A 27,438-nucleotide genomic window follows, 5' to 3' on the forward strand; every position below is an offset into this window, starting at 1 on the left:
GTCTGCTCATGGGTTATCTGCTCATGGCTTGTCTGCTCATGGGTTCTCTGCTCATGGATCGTCTGCTCATGGATTATCTGCTCATGGGTTTTTTGCTCACAGAACATCTGTTCATAGAAAATCTGCTCATGGTGTTAACTAATCATCAGCTTCCCACCAAACAAATTTAATGATGATGCAGGGATCTAAAATCTGACCAACTTATCCGGATTTCGGCATCAACAGAACGGTCATCTATTTTCTTTGAATTCTCGAACATACTCATTGTTTCCATATCATCCTCCAAAAGCTTTTCGCTAATTGTTCCTTGACAATCCTTATTCTAGAAACACTCAATGATGCTAATACTCTACTGTAAATTTCAGTTCCTGCATGCATCAGTTCGCTGAGGCATAATAATTGTCCAGACTTGATGTTGTTATGTGATTAATCAGTAGGCAAAAATAAATTGAGGGCTGGAGAGAGAGAATAATGGAGGAGTCTTCAGGGAAGTCTTTACAAATCGGATGTTGTGACATCTCTAACAAAGCTAGCGACATGTTTTGCGGGGAAATGGATTTGTGAATAAGAAGCATAAGGAGCATCAAAGTGTGATTAGGCATGTTTCTGTCAGGAATAGAGTTGTCAATGGGAAGAACGAGCACCGAAGCGAGAAGAAACGGAAGTCAGATCAGAAGAAAGAAGAGTGAAAGGGCAAAAAAAGTTGTTTGACTTTTACCACACTAATCTTCAGGTTTAAAAATTATTGCCATATCAAATTATAATTAGTTAATAATTCCATAATAACATAAAATTTCTCGTCACCCTGAGAATGGAGACGATAAGGTAATAAATAGACTTCTGTCGGTCCAATATTAAAGAGAAATCCTGGATCCCAATCAGAAATAAAGAATTTTTTAACACCGAAAGTGCAAAGTAGGCCACCCAACTATTCCAATTTCTAAATGCTTTTAGTGGAAATTCCATACTAATTTATGGAAAGCCTCTTGTACCTGTAACATCTTATCTTTACCTTTCAGTTTGTTTAATCTTGCACTCGCGCGCCAGATTCCAGAAAAGCGATGCTGGTCTAGTTTTCTTATCTTATGCTATCTCCGATATCTCACACTTGAGTGATATTTTTAATCTTATAAAAAAAAAATTGATTTCAGTTTCAGCCTCCCAATTTCACTTCTTCAAATTGCCTTGGCCCAATACTCTTTTGTTCACTCATTCTCATGCATAGATATCCTTTCACAAAACAAGCAACTTTTTATTCAACATATATTATAGAAGGGCAACAACACATCATACATTACATCACATGATAATACGCTGCCAGCCAGATAAACACGAAACCAAACAGAAAGTACGCTAGAGGATCATGCAACCTCATTCTTACAAATTGACCCTTATTACATAAAACACAAAGGCCAACTTCATAAAAAAAATCTAATTGTAAGAACCACCAGTGCCATATCCAGTGGCTCCCCCACCGCCCCCAACTCGCGTGTTATGTGCGGGGTTGTGGCCCGTCCCAGTATTGACTCCCATCGGATGCGACCCCACCACCCCTTCAGTCATCTGCCCAGCCGGTTGCCCTGTTCCATGACCGGCAAGGGCTGACATCTGCTGGCCTCCAGTCGGACGACCGTGCATCCCAGTGGTCGAGTGCGAGTAGCTGTCAGCTGTTGTATAGCCAAGCCCACCCGTCGCTTGCTTTGCCGCCGCATTGTGCTCACGAGCCTCCTGCTTCTCGAGCTCCGCTTGCATTCTTCTTTCCTCTTTCTTCTCCGTCGCCATTTCTTTCTCTACTGGATCATGCGCTTTCATTTTATCAACCTGCACCATATTTGTTAAACTGCTGAAAGTTATGGGGTCAAATCATAAATAAAAGAAAACAATAGTAATTAAGAGAGTGAAACCTTCTCTTGGGCCGTGGCTTTAGTTTTCTCCATGCCAGCCTTGGCAGAGGCCGCAACGTTAGCTGCCGATTCCTTCATGGACTGCATTTTCACTTTCTTCAAATTTCTTCTTTGCCTTGAATGCAATTATGCTAACCGTAAACCGATATCGTTTTGTGTAATCGACGAAGAAGATAGTAGCCTCGTAGTTTCATTAAATAGAGGAAGAGGGGTCTCAGAGGTTATGACACGTGCCCGAGGAAAAAATACACGTAGGTGCTGTTTCTTTTACTTCTTACTACTTTTCGCCACGTTTCATATTGTTTAAATAGTATTTGGATAATTTGTAACTTACGTGGGTGGTTGATAGGATTTGTGGCGACTGGAAACCGGCCGTTTCTACGCGTGTCGTGTCCGGATTTCTGGATGGTCTTCCTTCATCCGATAACTTCTCAGTTTGACTCGTTACGTGTTGCAGTTTTGTTCCAACATCGAAATGGACTTACTCACCGTCGGGTTATTGTTACAAGATAAACAGGGCCGTTTTGGATAAGATCATTAAAGCTACGACCTCAACTTGTGTGACAAAATTGTGGGCACAAGTATTATTAACACATGCAATATTGCGATTACAATTACGTAAGGCTTTTTACTGTTTGAGTTTTAACGTGTCACTTGTCTATTAAATAATGTTTTCAAAGGATTTTGGGTACGTGTATGAATACTACAAAATTAAGATAAGAATAATAATTTTTTTTTTGGGAAAGTGGGATGTCTCGCTTGTTCGACGTGTACAGATTGTTTAGACTTTTTGTGGAGTGAATAAGGTTTGAGATAGTAGTCGATATTGCGAGGGTCCGACTTCAGGTGCAGAAGACTCGAAAAAAATCGTCTTAAACATGCGAAACTGCAAAAAAAAAAAAAGAGGTCAGAGGTGGAGTTGGGAGTGGCCGGTGACCACACCCTGACGCTCAAATCAGAGTTGGGTTATCTCAAATTAGAGAGTTTGCAAACTCTCGGTAATGAAGGCTTTTAGGCTTAGAGGTTGAAGGAACCCTAGTTTTTGTGGTATATGTGTTAACTTACTTGACAAAAAAAATTAAACATGAGTATTTATAAGGTGTACCTCGGTCGTCGTGCCACATGGTGTTATCTTATTAGCCTTCCTTAATATCATGTCAAGAATATTTTTATTTTCATGCGTATGGCGGCTTGGGCGTTTCAAAAATATGCGTGGAGAGCAAGTTTGAGGTGTATTCACGTGCTAGGCGTAATGGAGTGGTCTCGCATACCTCTGTAATTCTGTTGTAAATTTACAGATATGACAGGAAAAGTTGGTGGTCTCAATTGTCATAATACCTAACCTTTTGCCTTATTTGCTGGTGTGACAGGCGGCTATCTCCTCTTTTATAAAATACGATTTCGTCGTCGATTCCTTATTTTAAGCTAGAAAATCAGTCAATCTTTTTTTTTGGATAATATCTTTTTCATCCTCTAATACTTTTTTAAATATTTTTCTAACCTTTTTACCCTTACTCGGTGTACCCAAGGTACCCCACAGAGCATCTGGGTACTCGGTGTAAGCCAACATTATTTTGATGACTCCAACTATAAAACTCTATATTAATAAAGGCGTTTCTCGCAACTGACTCTTTGGAGACTTTTCTTTGACCGTTTCGCGTCTAATCTGTGGTACCCCTCATATCTTCTTAATCTTCAAGTGTACCTCATGTATCCAAATTTATGGTATAGGTCGGGTACTTCAAGTACCGAGATTATGGTGTATGTTGGGTACCTTGAATACTGAATTTATAGTGTAGGTTAGGTATTTCGGGTACCGAATTTATAGTGTAGGTCAGGTCTTTTAAATTGATATCAGCGGATGTCATTGTTGCTTTCTTTTTGTAATAAATATTGATACATTAAGTGCAGATTATTGTGTGAGAATCCATTAGCTGTGGGTGTTTACACGGAGCCTCTTGACTGAATGCATATTAGCTGCAGACGACGCTAGTCATCTGCGACTAATCACATGATGTAGTGAGACTAATTACGCAAGTTTCTATTTCGGCTAGCTGTAGGCCTTTAGGCACATGGGCTATACGATTGCTGGCCTGCGCTAAAATATAATAGTTCGGGATGGTTTAACTTGCTTGGGTTGAGTACTAGGCTCTTTGTTTTGTCAACAAGTCGAGATCTGATTATATTTTGTTTCATAGCACGCGAGCAGCTGTGGAGCGCCCAATGTTCGATAATGACGTATGGTAAGCTGCCTAGCAACGAACGCCTGCCTATCATACCAGATCAATTCTATCCCCAGCATGTTCTAACAATGTATCCTCCCTCCAATCACCCCAATGCCCAATTTCCAGTCTCTATATTCAACATATGTATACCAAACCCGACGGGTCCTAATGAGAAGAAAGAGGTGAATCTGAATTAAAAAACAGCCACTATATTTGTGTCACCATGGATCTTAATCTCTCTTTTTCATAAATGTTTTCGGGAAAAAAAATTAAAAAAATAATCGCAATTATGACTGCATAAATTGGTCTTAATGTATGTTGAAATTAATTGCAAGTATTCAATCGATGAAAATACTGATTGCATAAAATGGTGCTGCTGTAATTTGCAGCCTGTAAAATGTTGTTAACACATAGTGGAACCCGCATATTTTTGAAGGGGCTGTAGGTTACTATAACTTAGAAAAATCCAGATACAAAATCCTGCATAAAAAGTTTGGACACGATAATAATAATGAAAGAATTAAAGCCCAATTTGAGTAGGGGGTCGAATGAAAAAGATAGGAGCTTGTAAGCAATAACGGGATTTGTGATTCATGGATGTTTGATCATTAGATCATCGCCATATTCCACGTGATACAAGTTTCACTTACCTTTTTTTCCCAGTTCATGTTGTTACCATGAATTTTACAATCATTTAATGGAACACATCCAATAATTAATTAACTGGCTTAGCCAACAAATTAAAACATCATAAAATTAAGCAAAGTGGTATTTAAACTTATATACACCATACCAGTTTTATTGAATTAGAACAACAGAATCATACAACATAAGCCCTGCAATACTATTTGTACAGCCCAAGCAACAAATTTAAACACACCGAAGTATACAAACACTAAACCAGATATAACCATCGCTTATTAACGACACTCCAAGAAGCCATAAGCGCCTGGACATTCCGGGAATCTATATACAAAAAACCAACAGACTAATAGCTAGGAGGATTACGTCCCCTAGGATAACGGGATTCGGCCGCGTAACCCTCATGGCCGGTCGCAGGCGCAGTGTCAGTTGCAGTTGTTGTCCTGTATTCTTGACCTTCAGTACCCCGTGTCTCGTAACCCGGATGGGGCCCTCCGGTCTCCCCCAGCCGCCTCGCCGCTTCGTTGTGTGCTTTTGCCTCTTCCTTGTTCAGCTGCGCATGCGTCTTCCTTTGCTCCTTCTCCAGGGTTGCTGCTTCCTTCTCCATCGGGTCCCTCGTCGTTAACTTCTCCCCCTGCATCAGATTACGTTTATAGGTAACATTGTTGCGTAATGCTGTGGGATTAATAATTAAAAAAAAAGATATAAAGACCTTTTCTTTAGCGGTGGCCTTCTCCCTCTCCATGGCGGCCTTGGCAGAGGCGGCCGCCGATTCTTTGGCGGATTCTACTGTGTTTCTTCCTGACTGCATCTTCCTTCTTGTTGAACTAAGTTGGCTGTCTTGATATTAGTACGTACCGATGTTGAAGAACCAACCGTGCTCGAAAAATTTTGCAAGTTTTTGGTCTGGTTTAAATAGATTTGGAGGGATACTGGGTTTTCGACACGTGTACAACACAAGTGACAAGTGGAGTTCTATAAACATCACTGTCCATGACACGTGAGGCGACGTGTCTTCTATGGCTTTGATTACTAGGATGATAAGGATGTTTGTTTTTGAGAATATTTCTCTGACGTGGCGGCTTCCGGTGGCGACAAGAGGCCGGAAGTTGCATGTGTGATCGTTGCCGTTGAATGCTTTTGATCCACTTGCATGTGTTTCGATCCAGAAGAGTTGTAGTTCTAATTTAATTTGATAGATATGATGGGCCTTCACGTAAATCTGAAAATAATTTTGGAAGTTTGCAACTTCTGTGAACTCAATTTCACGCAAAAGTGAGACTTAATTCAAGTTCGTTTCTAGGAGATTATTCTTAAGAAAAAGAAACGAGTTTTCATTTATCTTATTAATTTCTGAAACCGACATATGTATTTCTAAAATAAGGAAAAAGAATGATCGATGCTTCACACTCGCTTACTCTCTTTTATTCATAACGACGCTAATTAATGATTTGCCTTCTTTTAGATTCAGTTTATATCTATTTGTATAATTATTGCACTTGTTTCTATTCATTTCTCTTTTTTTTGCCTTGCCTTTGTTAAATTGTCTTTTAATCAGTTTGCTATCGACAGTATGTGAAAATGTCATGATAATATTATCCTTAACATTGCAATTTTTATTTTACTCCTTTAACATAAGAGAACAATGAAGCATTAAAAAATTTATTGGAGACTTAAATTATAAAAATAAATTTTAAGAGGTTTAAAACTTATATTCAGTACAATTATTGAACTCTTACTTTTTGACTTATAGTTTAAACTTTTGATCAGTAATTTAACCAACTTAAATGTGTATTTCCTACGTATAGCCTTCGAACTCATTTTTTTAGTGTTTTTTTTTATCGATCTATAAACTAATGTGTCAAATCACTTAATTATTAATTCACTTCTCTATAAAATACTGTCTCAAATCTTAATTATCAATTCACTTTAATTTATAATAGAATGAGACTTATTAAAATTTATCCTTCTTTAAGATTATAAAATAACCCACAATTACGAATAAATAAATCAACGTTACTAAGGCTTTAAATCCTTTTAATACTAATTCTAAATATAGTTAGTTTATCAAAATAGATAAATTAGAAATACTGTTTCATAATAGAACTATCCAAATCTAAATAAAGAAAACAAAATAAATGTCACTAAAATATGATATCTAAAAAAAATAAAAATATCAAAAACAATAAAAAAAAGTAAGAAACTAACTTAAAACTATAAAATAACAAAAAAAAATCAAATTTTCAACTCAACCTAAGGCATAATAATACATGAGACATAATAATGACATAAGCGATTTTAAATTTGATTCGTTGACGCAAACTTTAAACAATAGAGTGCTGCTAGGTATCGAGAGGGACGAGAGAAACGGCAGCAGTTGCTGCCGTTTTGCCTCTCGTTCCTCTCACTCGTTAAAACATTAAAAAAAATTGAATAAAGAAATGGCGAGTGAAATCTAGCAGGCTTTCACTTTCCTCTCTCTCTCTCACGCAGGCTTCACTCTTCACTTTCCTCTCTCACGCAAATTACGCAAATCACTATCTTCTCAACTGTTCACGGCCTCCCTCTCCAGCCAAAGCAATGGTTCACGACCTCCTCCCTCTCCAGCCAGCAACCGGTCACGGCCTCCTCCCTCTCTAGGCAGCAACCAACAACTACTCACAGCCTCTCCAGGTAGCCTTTCACGAACTGTTCACGGCCTCCTCCCTCTCAAGCTAGCAACTAGCAACTGCTCACGGCCTCTCCAGGCAGCCTTTCACGAACTGCTCACAGCCTCCTCCCTCTCCAGCCAGCAACTGGCAACTGCTCGCGGCCTCTCCAGGCAGCCTTTCACGAACTGCTCACAACCTCCTCCCTCTCCAGCCAGCCTTTCACGAACTGCTCACGGCCATCAAAATGAAATATTTAACACAAATAGAAGTGATGACAGGATGTATCGGCTCATTTTTTTAAATACGAAAATCAATTGAAAATTAAATGAAGTCTTAATGAATCAACTTAGGGTTATTATTGAGCAAAAGGATATTAGAGTTAGATGATCTACTTCGTCTGTAATTATTGATGAGCAACGACAAAGTCTAATTTTTTTGAATGTCACGTCGCCACACATAACTATGAAAGCCTTCCTTATGAGAGCCTAATAATTCAAGTTCGCCCATTTTACATCCACCTGAAAATCAATCGTAAGCGCTGCTGAGTTACTTATACATTGGGGATCATCCATATGGTGGCATCTTATGACATGTATATCTATTTAATTATCTGCTTCTCTTGTAATTAATGGCTGTATATCACCACCTGCTTCCTTTTCAATATTGCTTCTTTGATTCTCTTATCATTGCTAATCCTTGCCTCTGCAAGTGTTTATAGTTTACAATTCCAATCCTGAAACTGGAAAACCAAATCTTGAAGGCTATGTTTACAGTCCCAAAACGAAAAACAAAACCAACTGATAATGGTCAGGTTTCCAAATCAAAACCCGAGGATGGCACTTTTGGATACCATCTTGATAAATCCAAATCCGAGACTGAAACTACAACTTAGCTTATTACATGTGGCCATTTAAATGAAAAAAAAAGGTATGTACTTTAATTTGTTCTGCAATCCGAAATATTTTTGCCGGAAGCCGTGAGGGAGAGAGGATGTCGACCAGTTGAGAAGATGGTGATTTGCGTGAGAGGGGAGCGTGAGGGAGAGAGGAAAGTCTAGGCTGGAGATAAGTTGATAAGATTTCCCTCTGTACGTAGCAATAAAGCATTCTTTCTTTATTATTTTTTTTATTATTTTAATGTTTTAGGTAGCGAGAGGAACGAGAAGCGAAACGGCAGCAGAGAATACCGTTTCTCTTGTCATTCTCTCGTTCCTCTGGCTCCCTAACATTTTCCTAAACAATATATTACACGCCTAAAAGAAACCCCTATAGCACAAATTATAACCTTGAATAATGCCCTGCTGATCCCAGCGAACCAACCTGCCAAACACACCTCTCTGTCCTTGACCTACCTGACACGCCCTTTCAGTCCCCTTTTGATCTTCGAAGGTATAATATTAATGCTGAGGAAAAAACAAGAAAAAGAAAAACGCGTGAGTAAAATGGCGTTATTTTTTTATCTCAAATGTTCCATGTCACGGCATTTTCTATTTCTACAGTGATGGTTTTCAGGCTCTTTCTGAAGTTTCCTTTTTCTTTTTCTCATTTTCTTTTGTTCTTGAAAATTAATGTAAGCGTTCAATCAACAACAACCGAACTAATGAAAGCTTAATCATCAGAAACAATTTGTTGCTAAAGTACTCAAAAGAACAACAGACAGACCATTCAAAGAAACAGACATTCGAAATTAGACAACAGGGACACATCATTCAAAACGACTACACGTGCATGCAGATTCTTCACACACTACATATTCCATATATCTTAAGTAAACCTAGGAGCATCACTTCTAACAGGGCCCCTGGGCTGACGTGAATCCCCGGCAACAGTGGCATGCCCAACTCCCATCGTGGCCGGGGTGTAACGACCTTCAGTCCCAGTGCAGGTGCAGGTGCAGTTGCAGTTGTAGTTGCATTACTATCATCACGAGCTTGAGAATGAGAACCCCATGTCTTGTAACCAGGATGCGCGCCCCCGCCCCCGCCCCCTGATTGGGCTACCCGCCAGGCTTCTTCATTGTGGAAATGTGCCTCCTTCTTGTTCCACTGTGCTTGTTTATCCCTCTCCTCTTTCTCCCTCGTCGCTGCTTCTTTCTCCGCCGGATCACTCCTCTTCATTCTCTCTGCCTTCTCTCTGATGGAGTGATGAGGCTGGAGAGCCATGTAAGACAACAAGTGTGACAAAACCAAATTCCAAGTATCAAGGATGAGGTCTAGACGTGTGACATGGGCATGCAGGACGTGAAACTCATGCATGCAAGGGAGTAGGAACCGGAGCAATATTCACTAGTGGTTAGTTTGCATAGTTATCGACTTAAAGTGGACGTTGGAGGATTCATAGTTTGTTTAGTTGTTGCATTTAAATCATCTTGTGCTACTTGTTTTGCTGAGTGGTTTAGTAAGTAGGTTGTTGCATTTGTTTTATATTCTGTTATTCGCTTAGTGTACGCACTAGAAGCCTCTATTTTCGGCTGTTTATTGGAGTAGTGGGTTGTGATTAAATGTATAAATAAGTTTTTGAGTGCAATAATAAGTCATTCAGTAAATTATCTAAATATTATCTGGTGATTTATTCTCATCCAAAGAGAATCATACGCATTGTATAAGTGTAGTTCTGACTGGGACCTATCACCGAGGCCTTGGCCTTCTCCGTGCCTACCTAATCAGCAGAAGCAGCGGTTTTGGCCTTTATGGACTCCGCCGCGTCTCTTCCTGACTGCATCTTATCTTTAGCGATAAATTATTTAATTTACATTAGATTTAAAATTTTCATGTTTTCTTCTTTGATTTAATACATGGAGGAGGAGTTGCAGGGATTTGAGTATTTGACACGTTTCAAGGATAAATGAAAGTTGGAGAGCCCATAATTCACTGCCCCTGAACGTGTGAGGCCACGTATCTCCTCACGACGGTGACCACGACGACAGGTGGCTTCACCTGATACGTGGAGGCCGGATGTTGCCACCTATGATTACCGTTTGCCGGTTTTGATCCACTAGCGTTTCAATGGAAAAGATTTTTAAGTTTCAAGAGAGTGTAATTTGTGTTGTATACTGAAAATATTGGAAGTATTCGGGGTAAGTAATTAAGGGTGCGTTTGGGAAGGGGGTTGAGCAGTTGTAACTTAAAAACTATAGCATTAAAATGTTTGGTAAATACTAATTGATGTAATTTAAAAATTATATTGATATAATTTTTTACTTGTATAATAAAAAATCTATTATATCTTTAATAATTTTATTTAAATTATTATTTAAATTTTACATTTATTATATATTACAATTTTTTATTTCATAGGTACAGTTTTTTTTTCGACAACAATTGTAAAATTTACACCTCAATATCAAACGCACCCTAACTTAAGATAGAATGGAGTTATATGAAATAAGTCAAAAGACATATCCCAGATCACGGCTTTTACTGCTCTCAACTGTCAAGTGCATGAAATAAGATTATGAGGCTATATTTATTTGTAACTGTCCATCAAGCCAATTGAGCTAAAAATTATAAATAGATGAGATATTTTTAAAATAATTTGAACTTAAATTAATGAATAATTAATCTAATGTGAGTAAGTCTGCAATTTTAACTGAACGTTTGGAACTATTGGTCATATAGAAACATAAGATAATAAAATTGAATTATGTCATTGTTACGTGATATTTTCATCCAATCAATAGTCTTATATTGTATGAGTTTGTTCGAAGAGTTTATAGTTCATATATATATTATTGACCATAACATATATTATGAAAAGGACTTATTGTTTCATTTTTTTCCTTGCTGATTAAATTTGAAAGTGAAATATAATTAAACTCGTTTAATTAATTAGTTGTAAAATTCTGAGTAAATTCCACGTTCTTTGTTAAATTCAAATAATGAAATTTGAAAAGGACAACCTATCTACCTTTGGAATGAGAGAAGTTTATTTCAAGCCAAATTAACTATTTGCAGGAAAAAAGATTATCTTCAATTATAACTCATGATTCACAATGTTGAAGACGGCCAAACCAATTTGAAATGACTTGAAAATGTTTTACATGGATTTCACAATGTTTCGCCCTTTTCCACTTTGGAGAAGGAAAATTTCAAACGCAACCTAATTCTAAGAAAAAGACAGTTCGTAATTATAAAAGAAGAAGAAAGAGAATAGAAAAAATGATAATAATATTAGTTTGATGTAAAATGGGACTCCCTCAACTTTAGGATGAGCGAAGGGTGAAAGAGACCAAAAATGAATTTTAACGTAATTTGGTAAACTTGTTAATTTCGGCATAAATTAATTATGTGTATTAAGTCAAGTCAATTAATTACAGCTCAAATTTTCTGGGACGTGCCAATTCATTCTTTCTTCTCCTGACAAAATTACTTGGGGACCTGTTCAATTTGAGTATACGACAAAACCTAAATTACTCGTTATAAATTTCTTTCGTGTGTATGTATCACAAAAACATTCGTGATTTAATTATATGTTAAATTCATATAAGTGGAATGAATCCGCCCTTGCCCTTCTTGTCCCGTAAGGTCATAGCATGTGAATAGGTAACTAGTTATCGGTGTGAAGAGGCAATATGTTAAAAACAAAAAAGGAAAAAGAAAAACCAATTTTCGTTTTTTTTTTTGGGTATTTTATTGGGTACAATGATTGGTTCACAGTTATAATTGAAACTAGCTATCCAACATTAAAAAAGAAATTTATTAGAGTTAAAAATCATGTACACAAATCAACAAACAACATTCTTTCGTAAAGTCGTCCAACAACAGCGTTCTTCAATCTTAAAGTTCATTGCTTGAGTTGACGTAACAATCGACAGATCGATCAACTTGTCGGATTACACGCCCAAAATGCGCGGCGTTTGAATCTTTGCATACAACTTAATGCCAGCCAGCCACTTGCCTAATTAATTTGCCTTTGACAAATAGTTGCATCCCACCGCCAAAACTACTTGTAATAACTGTTTTCCCATGCTTTGAAATTTAATTATTTGCAGCTTCATTCTGACTTTCTATTTTTAATGCCGTACCCAAATAATCAACAATAAAAATATAAATGTTTGAATAATATTTTATTAGGGGGCTAACGCTAATATTGCGGAGCATGCTTGCGCACATGATTTATTTATTTAATTAGTTGTTTGATATAAAATTAATGTCCCTGATTATAACAATTCATTGTAGTTGATAGTTGAACAATGTTGCCCACGAAATAAATATTTTCATTTTTATTCACGCAACGCAATTTTTAAGATAAAAATTACGAAAGAAATTTATTTGGCAACTTTCTTTTTTTTTCGCCGCTATAATTTCAAAACAATTTGAATAGTTTAATTTGAAAAATAGTAGCAGTAGTAGGCGCGCCCTCAAGCGTCGTATGAGATTACTGTAAGGTTTACGGTTATCGGTTGATTTATATATTAAAAAAGCTTGCGTGGCCTATCCCCGTGCCACAGTCTGCGAATTTTTCTCTTATACAGTAAAACAGTAGTGGGACCCATTGAGTTTTTTTTAATTATTAAAACTAATAGGTCTAATGTGAGGTCTACTAATCTAGTAGTAGACTGTTCCGCACAATTTTTTTTCCCCTATATATTATTAATAAAATCTTAAGATACTCGAAATCAAATCAGATGATACGGCGTTCCATTAATGTCATATTCAGTATTATTAAGGAAGGCACGGTAACTTATAAGTTATAATTGTATTGTAAAAAAAATTATAATTATAAAATAAAAATAAATAAAATGCGATAAATATGATTGTTAAATAATAATATTAATAAAAATAATAAACATTATAAGAGTGTATTTGGTATTAAAGTATTATATCTTTTAAACTATCGTTGTCGTGACAAAAAATATTATAATATTTTTAAGTTTTTGTTCATGCAAAGTGTTTGATTAAATTAACCAAGTTTCAAAGCTACAACATATGATATTTACCTAATATTTTAATAATATTATTTAAAAAATTTTAAGTTACAAATACCTAACATCAATATTCAAGTTTTATTTGGGATTGATGTTAGATTATTGTAACTTTTAAGTTGATTTGATTCTATTATTGTGTGATGAAAAATATATTATATTTTCACTAATTTTGTTAAAATTATATTTATTACGTACTATTAATTTTTATTTTATAGTTATAATTTTTTAATAATAATTATAAATTAAAAACTACAACACTTCAATAACAAATAGAACTTAAATAAGACCTAAATTTATTATTATATAAGTCATAAATTAAATTAACTTAACTTCTAACTTACACGTTACTTGTCCAATCAAAATACTAAGCCAATTAAAAAGGGCATTGTCGTCATATCAGCATCTCCCCGTGAACGTGATACACTCCGAGATATTTTAGCAACCAAAAGTCGAATTTCCACTGGTGGTTGTCTTTAAAAAGAAAAGATGCCGTGTATGGACGGACAGAATGAAAGGGTAATTCGGTCAAATAACTGAGGACACGAACACTTTTCTTGGGAGGCCACGCACACTTATTTGGGTCCGTCCACGTAAAGAAATGGTATCGGACCAGTCCTGTGTGTATGGAAAAAAAACCCAAACGACGCGTATCAAGTGGGGCCCACTCTAGGAGGGAAAGATCAGCTTAAATACGGAGCTCTCGGGCTTTCAGTTGAAGAGAGCCGAACGTTTACAACTCACAACGCGGCCGGCGAAGGCGAGAAAGAGAGAGGGAGAGAAAGTGAGGTCTCTCATTTTCTTCTTCTTTGCAGTCCAAGTGCTTCGCTTCTTCAGGTACTTATTATTATTAATTTATTTTGCTTTATTTTAAATTCTTAAATTTCCATATTTATTCGTTCGCATTTTCTAATTCCTCTGTTTCTGTTTGAGTAAATATAAGATGAAAAAATGTGTACTTAAATTCAATGGCGAAACATTTAGGCTAGATCTAGCTCCATTTTTCATCGATTATGAGATCTTGTTAGCTTCTGATTTTGCGCTGTCATGCGCAGATTTTTAGCTCGTCTAAAATCTGGATCGATATTCGATTGAGATTTGAATATAATGCAGCTGAGATATTGTGGAATTTTGAGTTTCTTTTTTCGTTTTAATGTTCAATGCGCCGGATCTGAGCCTCATTTCTGGAAATCGTCTGTGCTTTTCTGGATTTTCATTTTTTTTTCCGATTATGTGCGTGATATTTGGAAGTCCTGGATCCCTTGCCTGCAGATTCCTTTTGTTTTTGTTTTCAGAAAACAAATTATGCTCCCATGTGAATTTGATTTATTAATTTAAACATTTTTTTTTATGAATCACGAAGTGCATTTGTCCGTCTTCGCCGAGAGCATTCCATTACTTTTGAAATCTATTTGTCAGTTTTCATACTTTTTATTATTATTTATGTTGAGCTCTGACGGGCGGCGGCCAGTCTTTAATGTCAATTTTTATGATGGTATTTTAAAAGAATTATTCGTATTTTATTTTATTAAATATTATTATTATAGTCTTCGTTTGTTATAAAATCGGTCTGTATAGTATTAAATTTCAGGAATCATGTACATGCACCCACTACTCACTAGGATGTAGAAGCGACTCTTGTCACTCCTCGGTGTTTGCAAAGAATCCCATCTTGTTGTCTGTCCTGTTTCGTCTTCTCATAAGCACTTCAAAAAGAATTAATAATAATCAAATAAATAAATAATTTCAACTCTTTTCCTCATGATACTTTTATAATAAAAAATTAGAAGCAAGTTGCAACTCCAAGTAGGCCAAACATGTTAAAAAGCAAGTTGTTCTTTTATTCCACAAAAATATCTGGTCCAAGTCTGTGGCATGCTTTTGAATTGTATGCTTAATTTTTTTCCATCATGAATTTGTTAATTTAAAGTTTTGGTTATAATTGTTCAAACTTTATGTCAATTATAAGTTAGTTGTATCTTACCTATTATTACTTAGTAAGTCTGAAAACAGAGAATTTCTTCAGGTAGTAATTATAGTTTAGCTTGCTAGGAACGAGTGACTTTAATCGTCACAAAATTACAATTTTTTGAGTTGCTTGATACCTTTTTCCTTTATTTAGGTCTGAGTCCCTTCAAAATCGTGTGAAAATAATAACAATAATAATTGTCAAAATTTTGGACTTTGAATTTGATTAAGAGGTATTAATTAGGCTAATATCATATAATACTGGTATTTATGCTCTAATTCCACGTTATCGGCTGATGTAGACTCTGTTTGATCACTTGATAAACCTATACGTTTATAATTTGAGACGGCTTCTTTTGAGTCTTCGTCTAAAGTTGCATTCAGAGTAGACCTTGTTTTTCCAATAAATCGGCACTAATTAAATACGATGGCCCAGAGTTTTTGTGGAAGCTGGCTTGGTTCATTGCACGATTATATCTTCTGCATAGTTATACACGAATTTTCAGCGTTATGTTTAATAATTAAGTATGACTTTTTGAAATGTGTTCGGAAGAGTTTCCTTTTCATTTTGACTCTTATTGTAGAGTTTAGGTCGCGTAAGAATTTGATAAAAACTTGTGATCAAGAAGAACAAGATTCATCAAAATAAATAAACGAAGAACAAGAAGATTTCTTATGGTTATTGTAAGGTAGGCTTTCATTTCGTTAATAGGATCCCTTGATGGCTATTGGGCTTAGTTGTCAAATGGTGAACTCACACCCTCCCCTAATAGGATTCGATTTCTCTCATGGGGAAATTTTGGATGTAAAGTATCATTACCCTAATATTTATGGAAGCAAATTTTTTAAGTTAGTAGTCAGTTTTTTAAAATGTACTGCAAATATTTGATTTTAGACTTCTAATAAAATCTGACTAATAGAATTTGTTGTGTACTTTATAAATGTATATATTTTTAACTTAAACAGTACAATTCCGATTAATAAGCTCCATTGAATGTGCTGATATTTTTTTTTTATTGCACATCGTTTTCCAAAAGCTCGGCTGACCGACCATAAAGGGCAAGGATGATGATATAAAAGCTACCACACGAATGGTATGAGTGCGCTTTACGCGTATACACCATTTTTTGGACATCACTGATCAGTCTCACCTGATGCTGAGTGATTTCAGTGGCTAGTGGCTACTTATAATTATATAATACAATAGCTGTCATTAGCAGATGGTGGCATGGTGGGGCCGTGGCAATTTCAGTGTCAACTACTTGTTTTCTAATCTTTGCTAAACTTCTATGGGTCACGTGATTACATGTCTTTGGTCAGCCTTGGTTTTCACAACTTATTGATATCATTTTTATTAGCTTTAAACAGTTAGCACTTTTTTGGTTTATGAAAGTGATGGACCGTGTCATACTGTCATGTGAACTGACAACTCGGAAAGGAAAAATATAAAATATTAAAGGTGTTTAGATTCCAATTCGATCCGATTTGTTCAATTGGTTTGATTTGTAAAAATCTGATTCGTAAATTAGATTGAATTTGATTGAAATTTTAAAAATTTACAGTAGATATGTAAAAATCTGCGAATCTGTAGATATAATTAAAAAACTTAAAACTTCTAAATATGGCATCAGAACTTACTAATAAATAAATGGTTAGAATATAGTTACATTAATACCATATTATAGAATATAGTTACATTAATACCACATTATATCTTATTCGATAATAATATAAAATAAAAATAATTAAATAAACAAATATAACTTCCTAAGCAGTTAATTTTCATATACTGATTTAAATAAATGAGATATTTTTCTTTTTGATGTGTTATATTTTAAACTTTAAATGTATTTTCTAGTTATATTTAAGTAACTAATTTATTTAAATCTTATTTAATCTTGAATTTGATCGGTAGGAAAATTATTTTTATATTAATTTTTTTATTTAGTTAGTTTGTGGATAGTATGGAAGTAAAAAATTTTAGCCTGCAAACCAATTCACAAAATAGTGGATTGGATATAAATTAGGTCAAATCCACATCTAATCCATAGATGTATGGATTGAATTTGAAGTTAATTTCACCAATCCGTAGATTAGATTAGATTAAAAAATTTATAATCCGTAAAATAGTGAATCAGATATGAATTAATATGCAAACTACAAAATTTGATCTGCGAACATTCCTATAAAATATAATTGTAGGTCAATGTGGGTCTTCGGTTTGTCTAATCTGATCTTGAAGTGGGCCGCTGAATTAACTTCAAATCTCTGTTTTTGAAGCCTTGTAGTGAGTCTCTAGTCTAATCACTACAAGTGTTTTGACGTCTTTACATTATAATTGAGGAATAATCATAAATTTATTTGTAAATAATTATGCATCTTTACTTGTCCATAATTTGAAATTTCATTGCTTTGTTGTAACTGTCCACGTGTGGAAATTGCATCATTAGATGTTGATTAAAAAGAAAAAAGAAAAATTCAAGCGTGGCCCCCTTTTCATCGTCAAGTTATTATAATTCCTATTACAGAATGCATCTCTTATTGTAATTTAATTATTTTATTGTAAATAATAAGTAATAAGTATTAGTTGTGAAATTTTGATGCATGCTTTAAAAAATATTCAATGGAAAATTGCTAAACAATAAATTAAGTGGCTCCAAAATTGGAGATTTGAACCCTGGATCTGTGTCCCAATAAGGAATTAGGATCCTGTCTTAATTTTATTCTCGCTTAGTCTCTTTTAAGTTTTTTAAATTTAGTGAAAAAAACTGACTTGATTATCAACACCAAAATTAAAAACTCAATTTTAGCCACTCATTAAACTAAGAGAGCTATGAGGAGAATAAAAAAAAAAAGAACTAGGAGAGGATCTCTATCCCCCAACGAAATTCACAATAATTTGTCTTTCGAAAAAGTCTTTGTTGGTGTCATCACTCTTATGTCCCCATACTACCACCCAATGATGTTTTGCCATACATATGCATAATGTATTTATTAACTTATTTATAATAAATATATCATTAGTGCATTGTGTATGTGTGACAAAATTTTATTGGGTGGTGGTGTGATAATACAATTGTGACTACCATTTTAAGCTTCCAAGATATTTTTGTTAAGCTTATCTTGCATACCAAACGAGTTCTAATAGTTAACGCTAATCAATTAAAGTATGGTCGTTTTCCTCATGGGAAATTTGCTATGGGATCATTTATTTGACAATTAACTTGTCACCATTGTGGATGATAGAGTAATACCAGTGACTAACATTTGGAATTACTAGCTTTATAATACAGTAGTAGATTGTATCTTGGGTACTAGCAATTTCAACAAAGCATTTGTTGCTTTACAGTTCTATGCTTCTCATAATTACTTTTGTTCAGTTTTTTTTTTTTTAAATCCTCTCTCTTTATTAGTCATATAAATAATTTCCCTTACCTTTTTTTTCTGTAAGAAATTTGGCACCTTTTAATTTATGAAAGTAGTCTCAGTTGGACTCAGAATTTGATGACAAATTAGAAAGGAAAAATAATTAAATTAATATTAAGGTTATTTTTTAGTTGAACTAGGCCTTTGGTTGGCCATAATCTGGTCTTTAAAGTGGGCGCCTTAATTTCTGCTTTTGATTTTTTCTGTGTAGCGTTATTTACAAACAGCTGTTTGCTTGAAGTTGATTGTATACTTGTATACTGTGGCCAGGTTGACGAACAATGGGTGCAGGTGGACGAATGGCTGTACCTTCAACGCCCATGAAGGTGGATTCTGATCCCTTGAAGCGAGTTCCATGCTCAAAGCCACCATTCACACTCAGCCAAGTAAAGAAAGCTATCCCACCTCACTGTTTTGAGCGGTCTGTTCTCCGTTCATTCTCCTACGTTGTTCATGACCTCACCATTGCCTTTGTCTTTTACTACATTGCCGACACTTACATTCACCAACTTCCTCACCCTCTCTCTTATCTGGCCTGGCCAGTTTACTGGGCTCTTCAAGGCTGCATTTTAACTGGAGTTTGGGTTGTAGCTCATGAATGTGGCCACCATGCCTTCAGTGACTATCAATGGCTTGACGACACTGTTGGCCTTATCCTCCACTCTTGCCTCCTTGTCCCCTACTTCTCTTGGAAGTATAGCCATCGCCGCCATCACTCCAATACAGGATCCCTTGATCGTGATGAAGTATTTGTCCCCAAGCAAAAAACCGCCATTGGTTGGTATGCCAAGTACCTTAACAACCCACTTGGCCGAGTCATAACACTTACTGTCACCCTCACCCTTGGCTGGCCTTTGTACCTGGCATTCAATGTATCCGGTAGGCCTTATGATAGATTTGCTTGCCACTTTGATCCTTATGGCCCCATCTACTCAGACCGCGAGAGGCTCCAAATTTTCATTTCTGATGCTGGAATTTTAGCTATGATTTACAGTCTCTACTGTCTTGTAGCAGCAAAAGGACTTGTGTACGTGTTCTGCATCTATGGAGGACCTTTGCTGGTAGTGAACGGATTTCTCGTTTTGATCACATTGTTGCAGCACACTCACCCTTCACTGCCACATTACCATTCTTCAGAATGGGACTGGTTCCGAGGAGCCCTAGCAACTGTTGATAGAGACTATGGGATCTTGAACAAGGTCTTCCATAACATTACTGATACTCATGTAGCTCACCATTTGTTTTCAACAATGCCACATTATCATGCAATGGAGGCTACGAAGGCAATAAAGCCAATTTTGGGAGAATATTATCAGTTCGATGGGACTCCATTTTATAAGGCAATGTGGAGGGAAGCAAAGGAGTGTCTTTACGTTGAACCGGACGAAGGTGACCAGAACAAAGGTGTCTTCTGGTACAGAAATAAGATTTGAATTTGAGGAAAAGTTGTAGCAAAAATGCCATATGGGAAGTTTTGTGTTTCTTGTCCGGTAATTTGGCTTCCCTTTTGTGGTGATTGAGGTTGTTCTGTTACTTTTAATTGAACTTTAATTATAGACTTTTAGTTATGTTTCCTCCAATAATTTCGTTATGTTAAAAAATTAATTATCTAGCTTGCAAGAGACTCAAAAGCTTGCCCCATGCTTGAGTCTTTGGCTACATTATAATCAGATGGTACGGCACTATCGTGTCTTTGAAGCTTCAACATCATCAGGTAACCCCCTATCAAAAAAAAAATTGTCATTAGGTAACGCAAAAAGAAAAAAGTCAGAAACGATCATGCACAGCAATACGAAAGCTTTTGTATTGTGAAAGAACTCGAAGGACACCCCTTTGTTTATAAACACTTTGTGTTGGTAATTCTTTGACTTTTGGGTCCACTGGGTTGTCTTGCTACTCAATCTCTTATGTAACATAGGTGAGCTTGAAATCGATACACTAATAGAGCGAAGATATTCTGTAAGAGTGGAGTTTTAACACCCCTAAAATTCTTATTACACTCTTTTTGAATTTTATTTTCTAAAATATTCCTAGTTTAATTTAAAAAAATAAACCCACGTATTAATTTAACCATCTTGCCACATAAAACTTCACCCTCAAAGAGCATTTCCTTTAAGTTTTATTTATAAAATAAGTAAAAATCCTAAAATAATAAAAATTTTATCTTTATTATATAGTTTCTATCTTCATTATTCTAAATTCTTATAATTCTCTCAAAAAAATATTTTAAATTAAAATCATAATATATATTATGAAATAAGGTGGTGTAAAAAGTTTTTTAAAAGAATAATATTATTTATGTGTTCAATTGAATTTTAATTCAAAATAAGAAATGAATTAATTTGACTTCAGTTATTTAGGTAATTTTAATTAAAAAGAGGTCATAAAAGAAATTTTGATGCGTGTCAAAAGGTACACTCATTCCGTAATCCTATATGAGCAGAGTTGTTAGCACCCCTCCATAATCCTTATAAATTATAACAAACTTTTTATTTCCTTAAATACTCAAGTTTAATTTATAGAATAGAAATCCATATATTAAAATTAACCATCTCCCTAAAAATATGACTCTAGAAAAAGTATTTATTTTAAGTTTTTATTATAAAATACACAAAAATTCTAAAATCTTAAATTGTTTTTTTCTTTGCTACATAAATCTCTAAAACTCTAAACCCTTACAATTTTCTCAAAAGATAACTATTTTTCAACTAAATTATAAATATAAATATAAATATGAATTATGAAATGGGTCAAGTGTAAATTTTTTTTAGAAGAATAATCAATTTAAGAGTTTAATTGAATTTTTATAAAAAGAAAAAGAAAATTATTTTTGGTTACTTGAGTAACTTTAATTAAAAAGAGTTTTATGCGGAATTTTGAGGGGGGGTCAAAAGGTGCGGACTCAAACTCTGTCTATATAATCCAAAATTTCTTCAGGCGGTGCTTATATTAGAAAGGAATTAAGCCTGTAGCCAGAAAAGGAAAAAGAAAAAAAAAACAGAAAAATGATGTGCGATGCGCACGTTAGTAAAAGATAACTGGATCCAGCTAAGATACGAGTCATGCAGAGCAACTGCCGCAACTTAGAATCACATCGACGGGTGGTCCCCACCACACGAAATTCAGTTAAAGAGTTTGGTTGGCTGGCTCCCGCCAAGGGAACTCATGATCGCGGGTGCAGTGGGGTGTTCACACAAGAAAATCCTGCCACGTGGCATTCACGTCAGGCACTCACGATGGCTGATCATTGACACGTGTCAGTCATGTTATGTACTTATTTAGGGCCGGCCCAACCAAGCCGGCAGGCACGACACGAGACTCGTGCTCCGCCGCTGACGTTAACACGATTACCAAATCCTTGTATCCGTGTGATCAAATCTCTCAGTTCAGTTCACGTGCACATCATGCGGTTATTATTCTGTTTCAGCAGTGATTTCACTGGCCGCAAGGCTGTATCGTACGCGTTTATGCCTCTGTGCTGCCGGCTATCATGCTCTCCACCCATACAATTCCCTTTTTTTATTTAATAATAATTAATTTTCACGCATAAATTTAATACTATTTTCAAATTGTTTTCTTTTCCCTCTTTTTTTCCGAAATCCATTTACTAATCAATATTATTTTTGAATGCTTGCAAAAATATTTTTAATATAATACAACTGTCACATTGTCGCATAGGAATGAATCTCAATTATATTTAAAAATATCAAACACACGTTAAAATATCCCCCCATACCAAAAAGAAAATTATAATTTCACATATTCAAAAGTAAATCACAAGTTTCAAATTTCGGGCAAAAAAAGAAAAAAAAAAAACTGACACTCCAATGCATTGGTCTGTCCTACTAAACTCTGATCACGCGTAGCTCTCAATCATTAAAATAAATTTACTATGTAAACAAAATTATATCTCTTTCTAGTAATTAAAATCATTTTACATATTTGTATATAAAAAAAGATTTAGGACTAATGAATCTTTATTATATTACGCCAATTAAGTCAACTCGGAATGATGATTTATCAAGGAATGATGTTTCTTTTGGTATATGTGAATTGTGAAATCAATCAATCAATCAATATTCTTTATGCACCATTTGAACTAGGAGTAGAATATGATAATGGAGTATTTTCCCTTACTTTTATCATTTTATGGACTAGAGTTACACATAAAATGCAACACTATATATAAAACACCTTATATATATAATGTCACTATTTATGGGGAAAAAAAAAACCAATCAAACCGTGCTTGATATCTGAATTAAAGGAAAATTAATATTTTGGCATTAATATATGCTCAAGCCGGTTTATTGAAAACTCTTGTCCTTGTTTGAATGTGACAATATGAACAAATTTGAGTGAAAATGATGAGCTGTGGAATTGTAATATCAGGTTAATTCTTATTTCAAAAGACCAAAAAAAAAAAATGCTAGGTTTCTGAAACATCCTGGAACTTGTTTTGTAAAAAAATTATTTTTAATGTTTTGCCAAATTGTTTGGAGATTATGATTGTTGGGTTTTTTTTTTAAATCGAAAGCTCCATTAATAAATAATGACAGAGTCATTTAAACAAACGGCAAATACAATTTAACTTTTATTTTTAAATGTAGTTAATTAATTACCTAATTAAATGTGCTAATTAGCAGCAGGCAATGGTGCTACAAGATGAAAGCTCAAAGACAAATGAACACATTCAAGTACACCATAGATAGAGCCAGTGAGATTCCATAATATTAATTTATACTTTCGGCTAAAATAATTTTTTATTTTTTTATTTTTTCAATTTGGAATGTATAAGTTCGAGAGATTGTACAATCTGTACAACGGCCGTGTGAGTTGACAAAGTAAACAACATGCATCAAAACGCATCACTTTTTGCATCAACCATTTTGAGTTTCAGTTAGGGTTCAGAAAGTACTTTATTGGAACACTAGTTTATTTTGAAAGCATTTTACTGTCTTATCAGTACATAAAATAATTTTGATTATTTGGAATCACCCATCAATTATTTTATTAAAGGGCCCTAATTTGCTCATATATATATATATATACATAGTTAATAAAAATGTTTTAGTCATTCGCTTATGTAATGGAAATATAAACAACCATACTGGAGAATGACTTTTATGAATTAAGTATTATTTAATAGTTGCTAAAATATGAGGGGATCCACATAGTAAAAAAAAAAAGGGGGTAAAAGTCATGAATTGGTAAAAAAGTAAAACAAATAAGTGAAAATGAATAATTTACTTCTCAATTTATGGTGAAACATTGTTGATTCATGGATGGTGCAAAAACGAAAGCAAATCACAAATTAAAAAAATATAAAAAAATATGCGTATATATAACCTAACTAAATATGTACGGAATGTGTAACGACAAAAAACATGCCAGCACACAGTCAATTAATTTGGCTTATCTAATCCATGCTAACAATTTTCCAAGATAATTAATTGATTTGTTCGAGATCTTTTATCTTTGTTAATCAAATCAAGTTACACATGTAAGTAGCTGCTTAATTATGACGTAATTATAACATAAGCATGACGAAAATATTTATAGAAGCAGATTTTGGGGGGGGGGGGGGGGGGGAAGAAAGAAAGAAAATTTTCCTCATTCTCTCTGAATTCGGAATAGGGTTAATGCAAGCCATGGCATTGATTTTCTTCCAACTCTACGCGGCTTCGCATAATAATAATAGGTAATGGAATCTCATAGCAAAAATAGGTTTTTGTGCTAATGACCAAACTACCCTTGTTCTGTCATCACAATTCACAGCTACCTAATTAGTAGACAAAGTGATCTTTAAGAATATGGCAATGAACTCATTTGACTTATTGTAATCCTTTTTTCTAAGAATTTGCTAATCCGCTCACTATTTTGCTGCTATCTCACGAGGAAATGTTACTTCGTTTCATTTCAATTACTATATTATATCGATGAAAAGCAATTGCATTACTTAGCGGTCGTGTTTTGTGTAAAGTAATGTTTCCATTAAAAGGGTATTTCTTGGGAGAAAAAAGAAAAAAATTTATATATGAATGTTCATAATTTCAATTTTATTTACTAAAATAAATTAATCAAGTAAACTTACACTATTAAAAAAAGAAAAAAAAAAGACGACCCACTTAAGTGAATGATATTCAAATTTCATATCTCATGATAATTATCATTTTTTTTTCTCATTTTCCTATTAAATAAAACTAAAACAAAGCATGGACCATGAAAAAAGGTATAATATATATGCAAGTAGCGTGTGGCCAATGCAAGTGAACCAATGTATAATATACATAATTAGCATAACTTAGTTTAAAGAACAATATGAGGGTTCTTCCAGTCATTTTCCAAGTGGGAAATATAAGAAATATTTATGTTCCAAATCCTCTCTCCCTCAATGTCTCAAATTGTATATGACATGTACACATACCATAAAATATACAATAATTAAGCTAATCCAATTTGGGAATTAAGAGCGACCACTCAATTTTTATTATATAGTAATTAATTGACTCCTTGCATTTTAATTAGCAGACAACGATTTGTTTCATTCAATCTTTGTTCTCAATAGACAGCCTCTTTTATCCTTCCAAAATTTCTCCATTGTCACTTATTCTTCTTGTATTTATAAGCAGCCCTCTCCCTCCTTTTCCTCTAAACAAATTCACCAACTCCTCAGATCATCATCCCTCTCTCTTTAGTTTCTCTCAGAAGCACTTTCCATGGAGCGTATCATCAAGAAACCGTCTTACATCTCACATTCAACACCATCACCACTAGCTATGCATAAGAATTCACACCCAATCTCCAAAACGAAGCCGAAGATCAGAATCATTCACATATTTGCACCAGAAATCATCAAGACCGATGTGGAAAACTTTAGAGAGCTTGTGCAAAGACTCACAGGAAAGCCAACTGAGCATGATCATCATCATCATCATCAAAAGGTTGGCAAGAAGAGACCAAGAAACCCTACAAGAGAGGAAGAGCCAAGAAGCACTTCGGTACTGGAAAAGCCGGATTTGGTGGCCAAAAATGTTGAACTCAGAAGCACTTTTTTTGGGTTTGAGACAAGAGAAAAGGTTAAAGAAGAAGAAGAACAAATCCTGTGGAATGGGGCAAATTCAGGTGGATTCTTACATGGTTTTGCGGATTTTGATGGTTTCATTCAAGAACTTGATGAATTTCCTTTGCTTCCAGTGGATACTTCTCATCATATGCTTGGTTTAATTTGAAGAAACTCATTAATGCTTAACCCTTTTCTTTTCTTTTTTTGTGATCTTTCATTTTCTTGGTTAAATGTTTTGGTTATTAAGGGTATTATTATTATTATTTTTTAATTTTAGATGCTTAATTTAACTTAAATTATATTTATCTGCTTATGGCGTTAATTAATTTCTCTGTGTTGTAAATGGTACAAGCTATAACTTAACACTTTCAATAGCTAGTCTAATGATTAGGGATGGCAATGGGGAGAGGAGGGGAGGGGACCAATCTCCCCGTATCCATCCCCGATATTTTGCGTATGTCCTCGTCCCCTTCCTATCCCCGTCAAAATTATTTAAGAGAATCTTCATCCTCTCCCCGAATAATAACAAGGGATCCCCGAGGGTCTCTGATCCCCGAATAACTAATATATATTTTTTTGTTTTCGATTTTGAGTTAATCATATTAAAATAAAAAATTCAAATAAAAGTAAAGTTCGAAATATATCTTACATTAATATCCATTACAAAAGTCACATACATTAAATTAGTAAATAACGCAGCATGCAAGGGATACAAACTATCATGAATAAATTAATAGCCTAATACAAAATTGTTACAAATAAAATCAAATTTAGATTCAAAATTAACTTTTCAATGGTGGCGTGGACACTTTATAAATGTGGAATATTCCCTTTATAACACAATAGTTAAGTCAAAGCAAATCAAGAGTAAATATTAGATTAGATTAGATATTAAAATTGTGATTTGCCGTGGGCAATTATAACATCTAAAAATAAATAAAAAATAGATTTAAGATAAATAAAAAATAGATTTAAGTTTAAAATATTTAATGAATATTAAAATTAAAACAAAAGTTTTGGGCTAATAGAATCTGTCCGGTCTTTTTAATGTCATAAATAAAAATTTAGGACTTTAATTAGTTAATTAGGCCTAAAAGTTTAATAATATAAATATTTTGATATTTTTAATTTTTACCAATACTTATAATTTTATAATTCAAATTTTATTATTTATTTACTAGTAATTTTAAAAAATAAAAATTAAATTAAAAATTAAAATGGGAAAATGGGTAGGGGATGGGGATTCCACCTCATCCCCGTCCCCTCCCCGAGTAAGAAATTGGGTATGAAATTATTTGCATACCCTCCCCGAATGGAGAAAATCCCCGAGGATACCCGTCCTCGTGGAGATTTTTGCCATCCCTACTAATGATTCTGCAGAGAATATTGAAATTAATTACTTGTTCTTATTACTTGTGTATTCTCCAATTGGATGTAAATCCATTAGTTGAGATTAATTATTATATTTATTCATTTTTTTTCCTTATATAGTTTTGGTTTAATTATGGATCAATTTTTGTCCATTTCCCATTGGATGTGAGCAGTGACCCTTGTCTTAATTATATATATATATATATATATATATCTTTTAATTAATGTATTCGACGATCTCTTACAGAAGAATATTGTTTGGC

General features: G+C 34.4%; 4 protein-coding genes across 5 annotated transcripts; 2 read left to right on the plus strand and 2 right to left on the minus strand.

Annotated features, from left to right (window-relative positions):
- Positions 1-1,231: 1,231 nt before the first annotated feature.
- LOC102628020 (late embryogenesis abundant protein 46-like) lies at positions 1,232-2,083 on the minus strand. The gene is made up of 2 exons (XM_006492802.2): positions 1,905-2,083; positions 1,232-1,821 (listed from the first exon to the last, which is right to left on the minus strand). Exons 1-2 carry the CDS (start codon positions 1,989-1,991, stop codon positions 1,432-1,434), a joined length of 477 nt encoding a protein of 158 aa, XP_006492865.1. The 5' UTR covers positions 1,992-2,083; the 3' UTR covers positions 1,232-1,431.
- Positions 2,084-4,900: 2,817 nt separating this feature from the next.
- Positions 4,901-5,665, minus strand: LOC102627731 (11 kDa late embryogenesis abundant protein-like). Its single transcript, XM_006492801.3, has 2 exons — positions 5,484-5,665; positions 4,901-5,405 (listed from the first exon to the last, which is right to left on the minus strand). The coding sequence occupies exons 1-2, from the start codon at positions 5,580-5,582 to the stop codon at positions 5,118-5,120; spliced, it is 387 nt and encodes a 128-aa protein (XP_006492864.1). The 5' UTR covers positions 5,583-5,665; the 3' UTR covers positions 4,901-5,117.
- An 8,347-nt stretch (positions 5,666-14,012) lies between these two features.
- On the plus strand, positions 14,013-20,306 carry LOC102627239 (delta(12)-fatty-acid desaturase FAD2). 2 transcript variants are annotated; one of them, XM_006492800.4, is made up of 3 exons: positions 14,018-14,181; positions 16,350-16,406; positions 19,009-20,306. In XM_006492800.4, exon 3 carries the CDS (start codon positions 19,020-19,022, stop codon positions 20,169-20,171), a length of 1,152 nt encoding a protein of 383 aa, XP_006492863.1. In that variant the 5' UTR covers positions 14,018-14,181; positions 16,350-16,406; positions 19,009-19,019; the 3' UTR covers positions 20,172-20,306. The 2 variants fall into 2 exon arrangements, with proteins under 2 accessions (XP_006492862.1, XP_006492863.1); XM_006492799.4 differs by lacking the exon at positions 16,350-16,406 and having other exon boundaries at positions 14,013-14,181.
- A 4,953-nt stretch (positions 20,307-25,259) lies between these two features.
- LOC102619282 (VQ motif-containing protein 17) lies at positions 25,260-26,187 on the plus strand. Its single transcript, XM_006492853.4, has one exon. It carries the CDS (start codon positions 25,458-25,460, stop codon positions 25,968-25,970), a length of 513 nt encoding a protein of 170 aa, XP_006492916.1. The 5' UTR covers positions 25,260-25,457; the 3' UTR covers positions 25,971-26,187.
- Positions 26,188-27,438: the final 1,251 nt, after the last annotated feature.

Source organism: Citrus sinensis, chromosome 6 (genome assembly GCF_022201045.2).
Source record: "Citrus sinensis cultivar Valencia sweet orange chromosome 6, DVS_A1.0, whole genome shotgun sequence".
Lineage (NCBI taxonomy): Eukaryota > Viridiplantae > Streptophyta > Magnoliopsida > Sapindales > Rutaceae > Citrus > Citrus sinensis.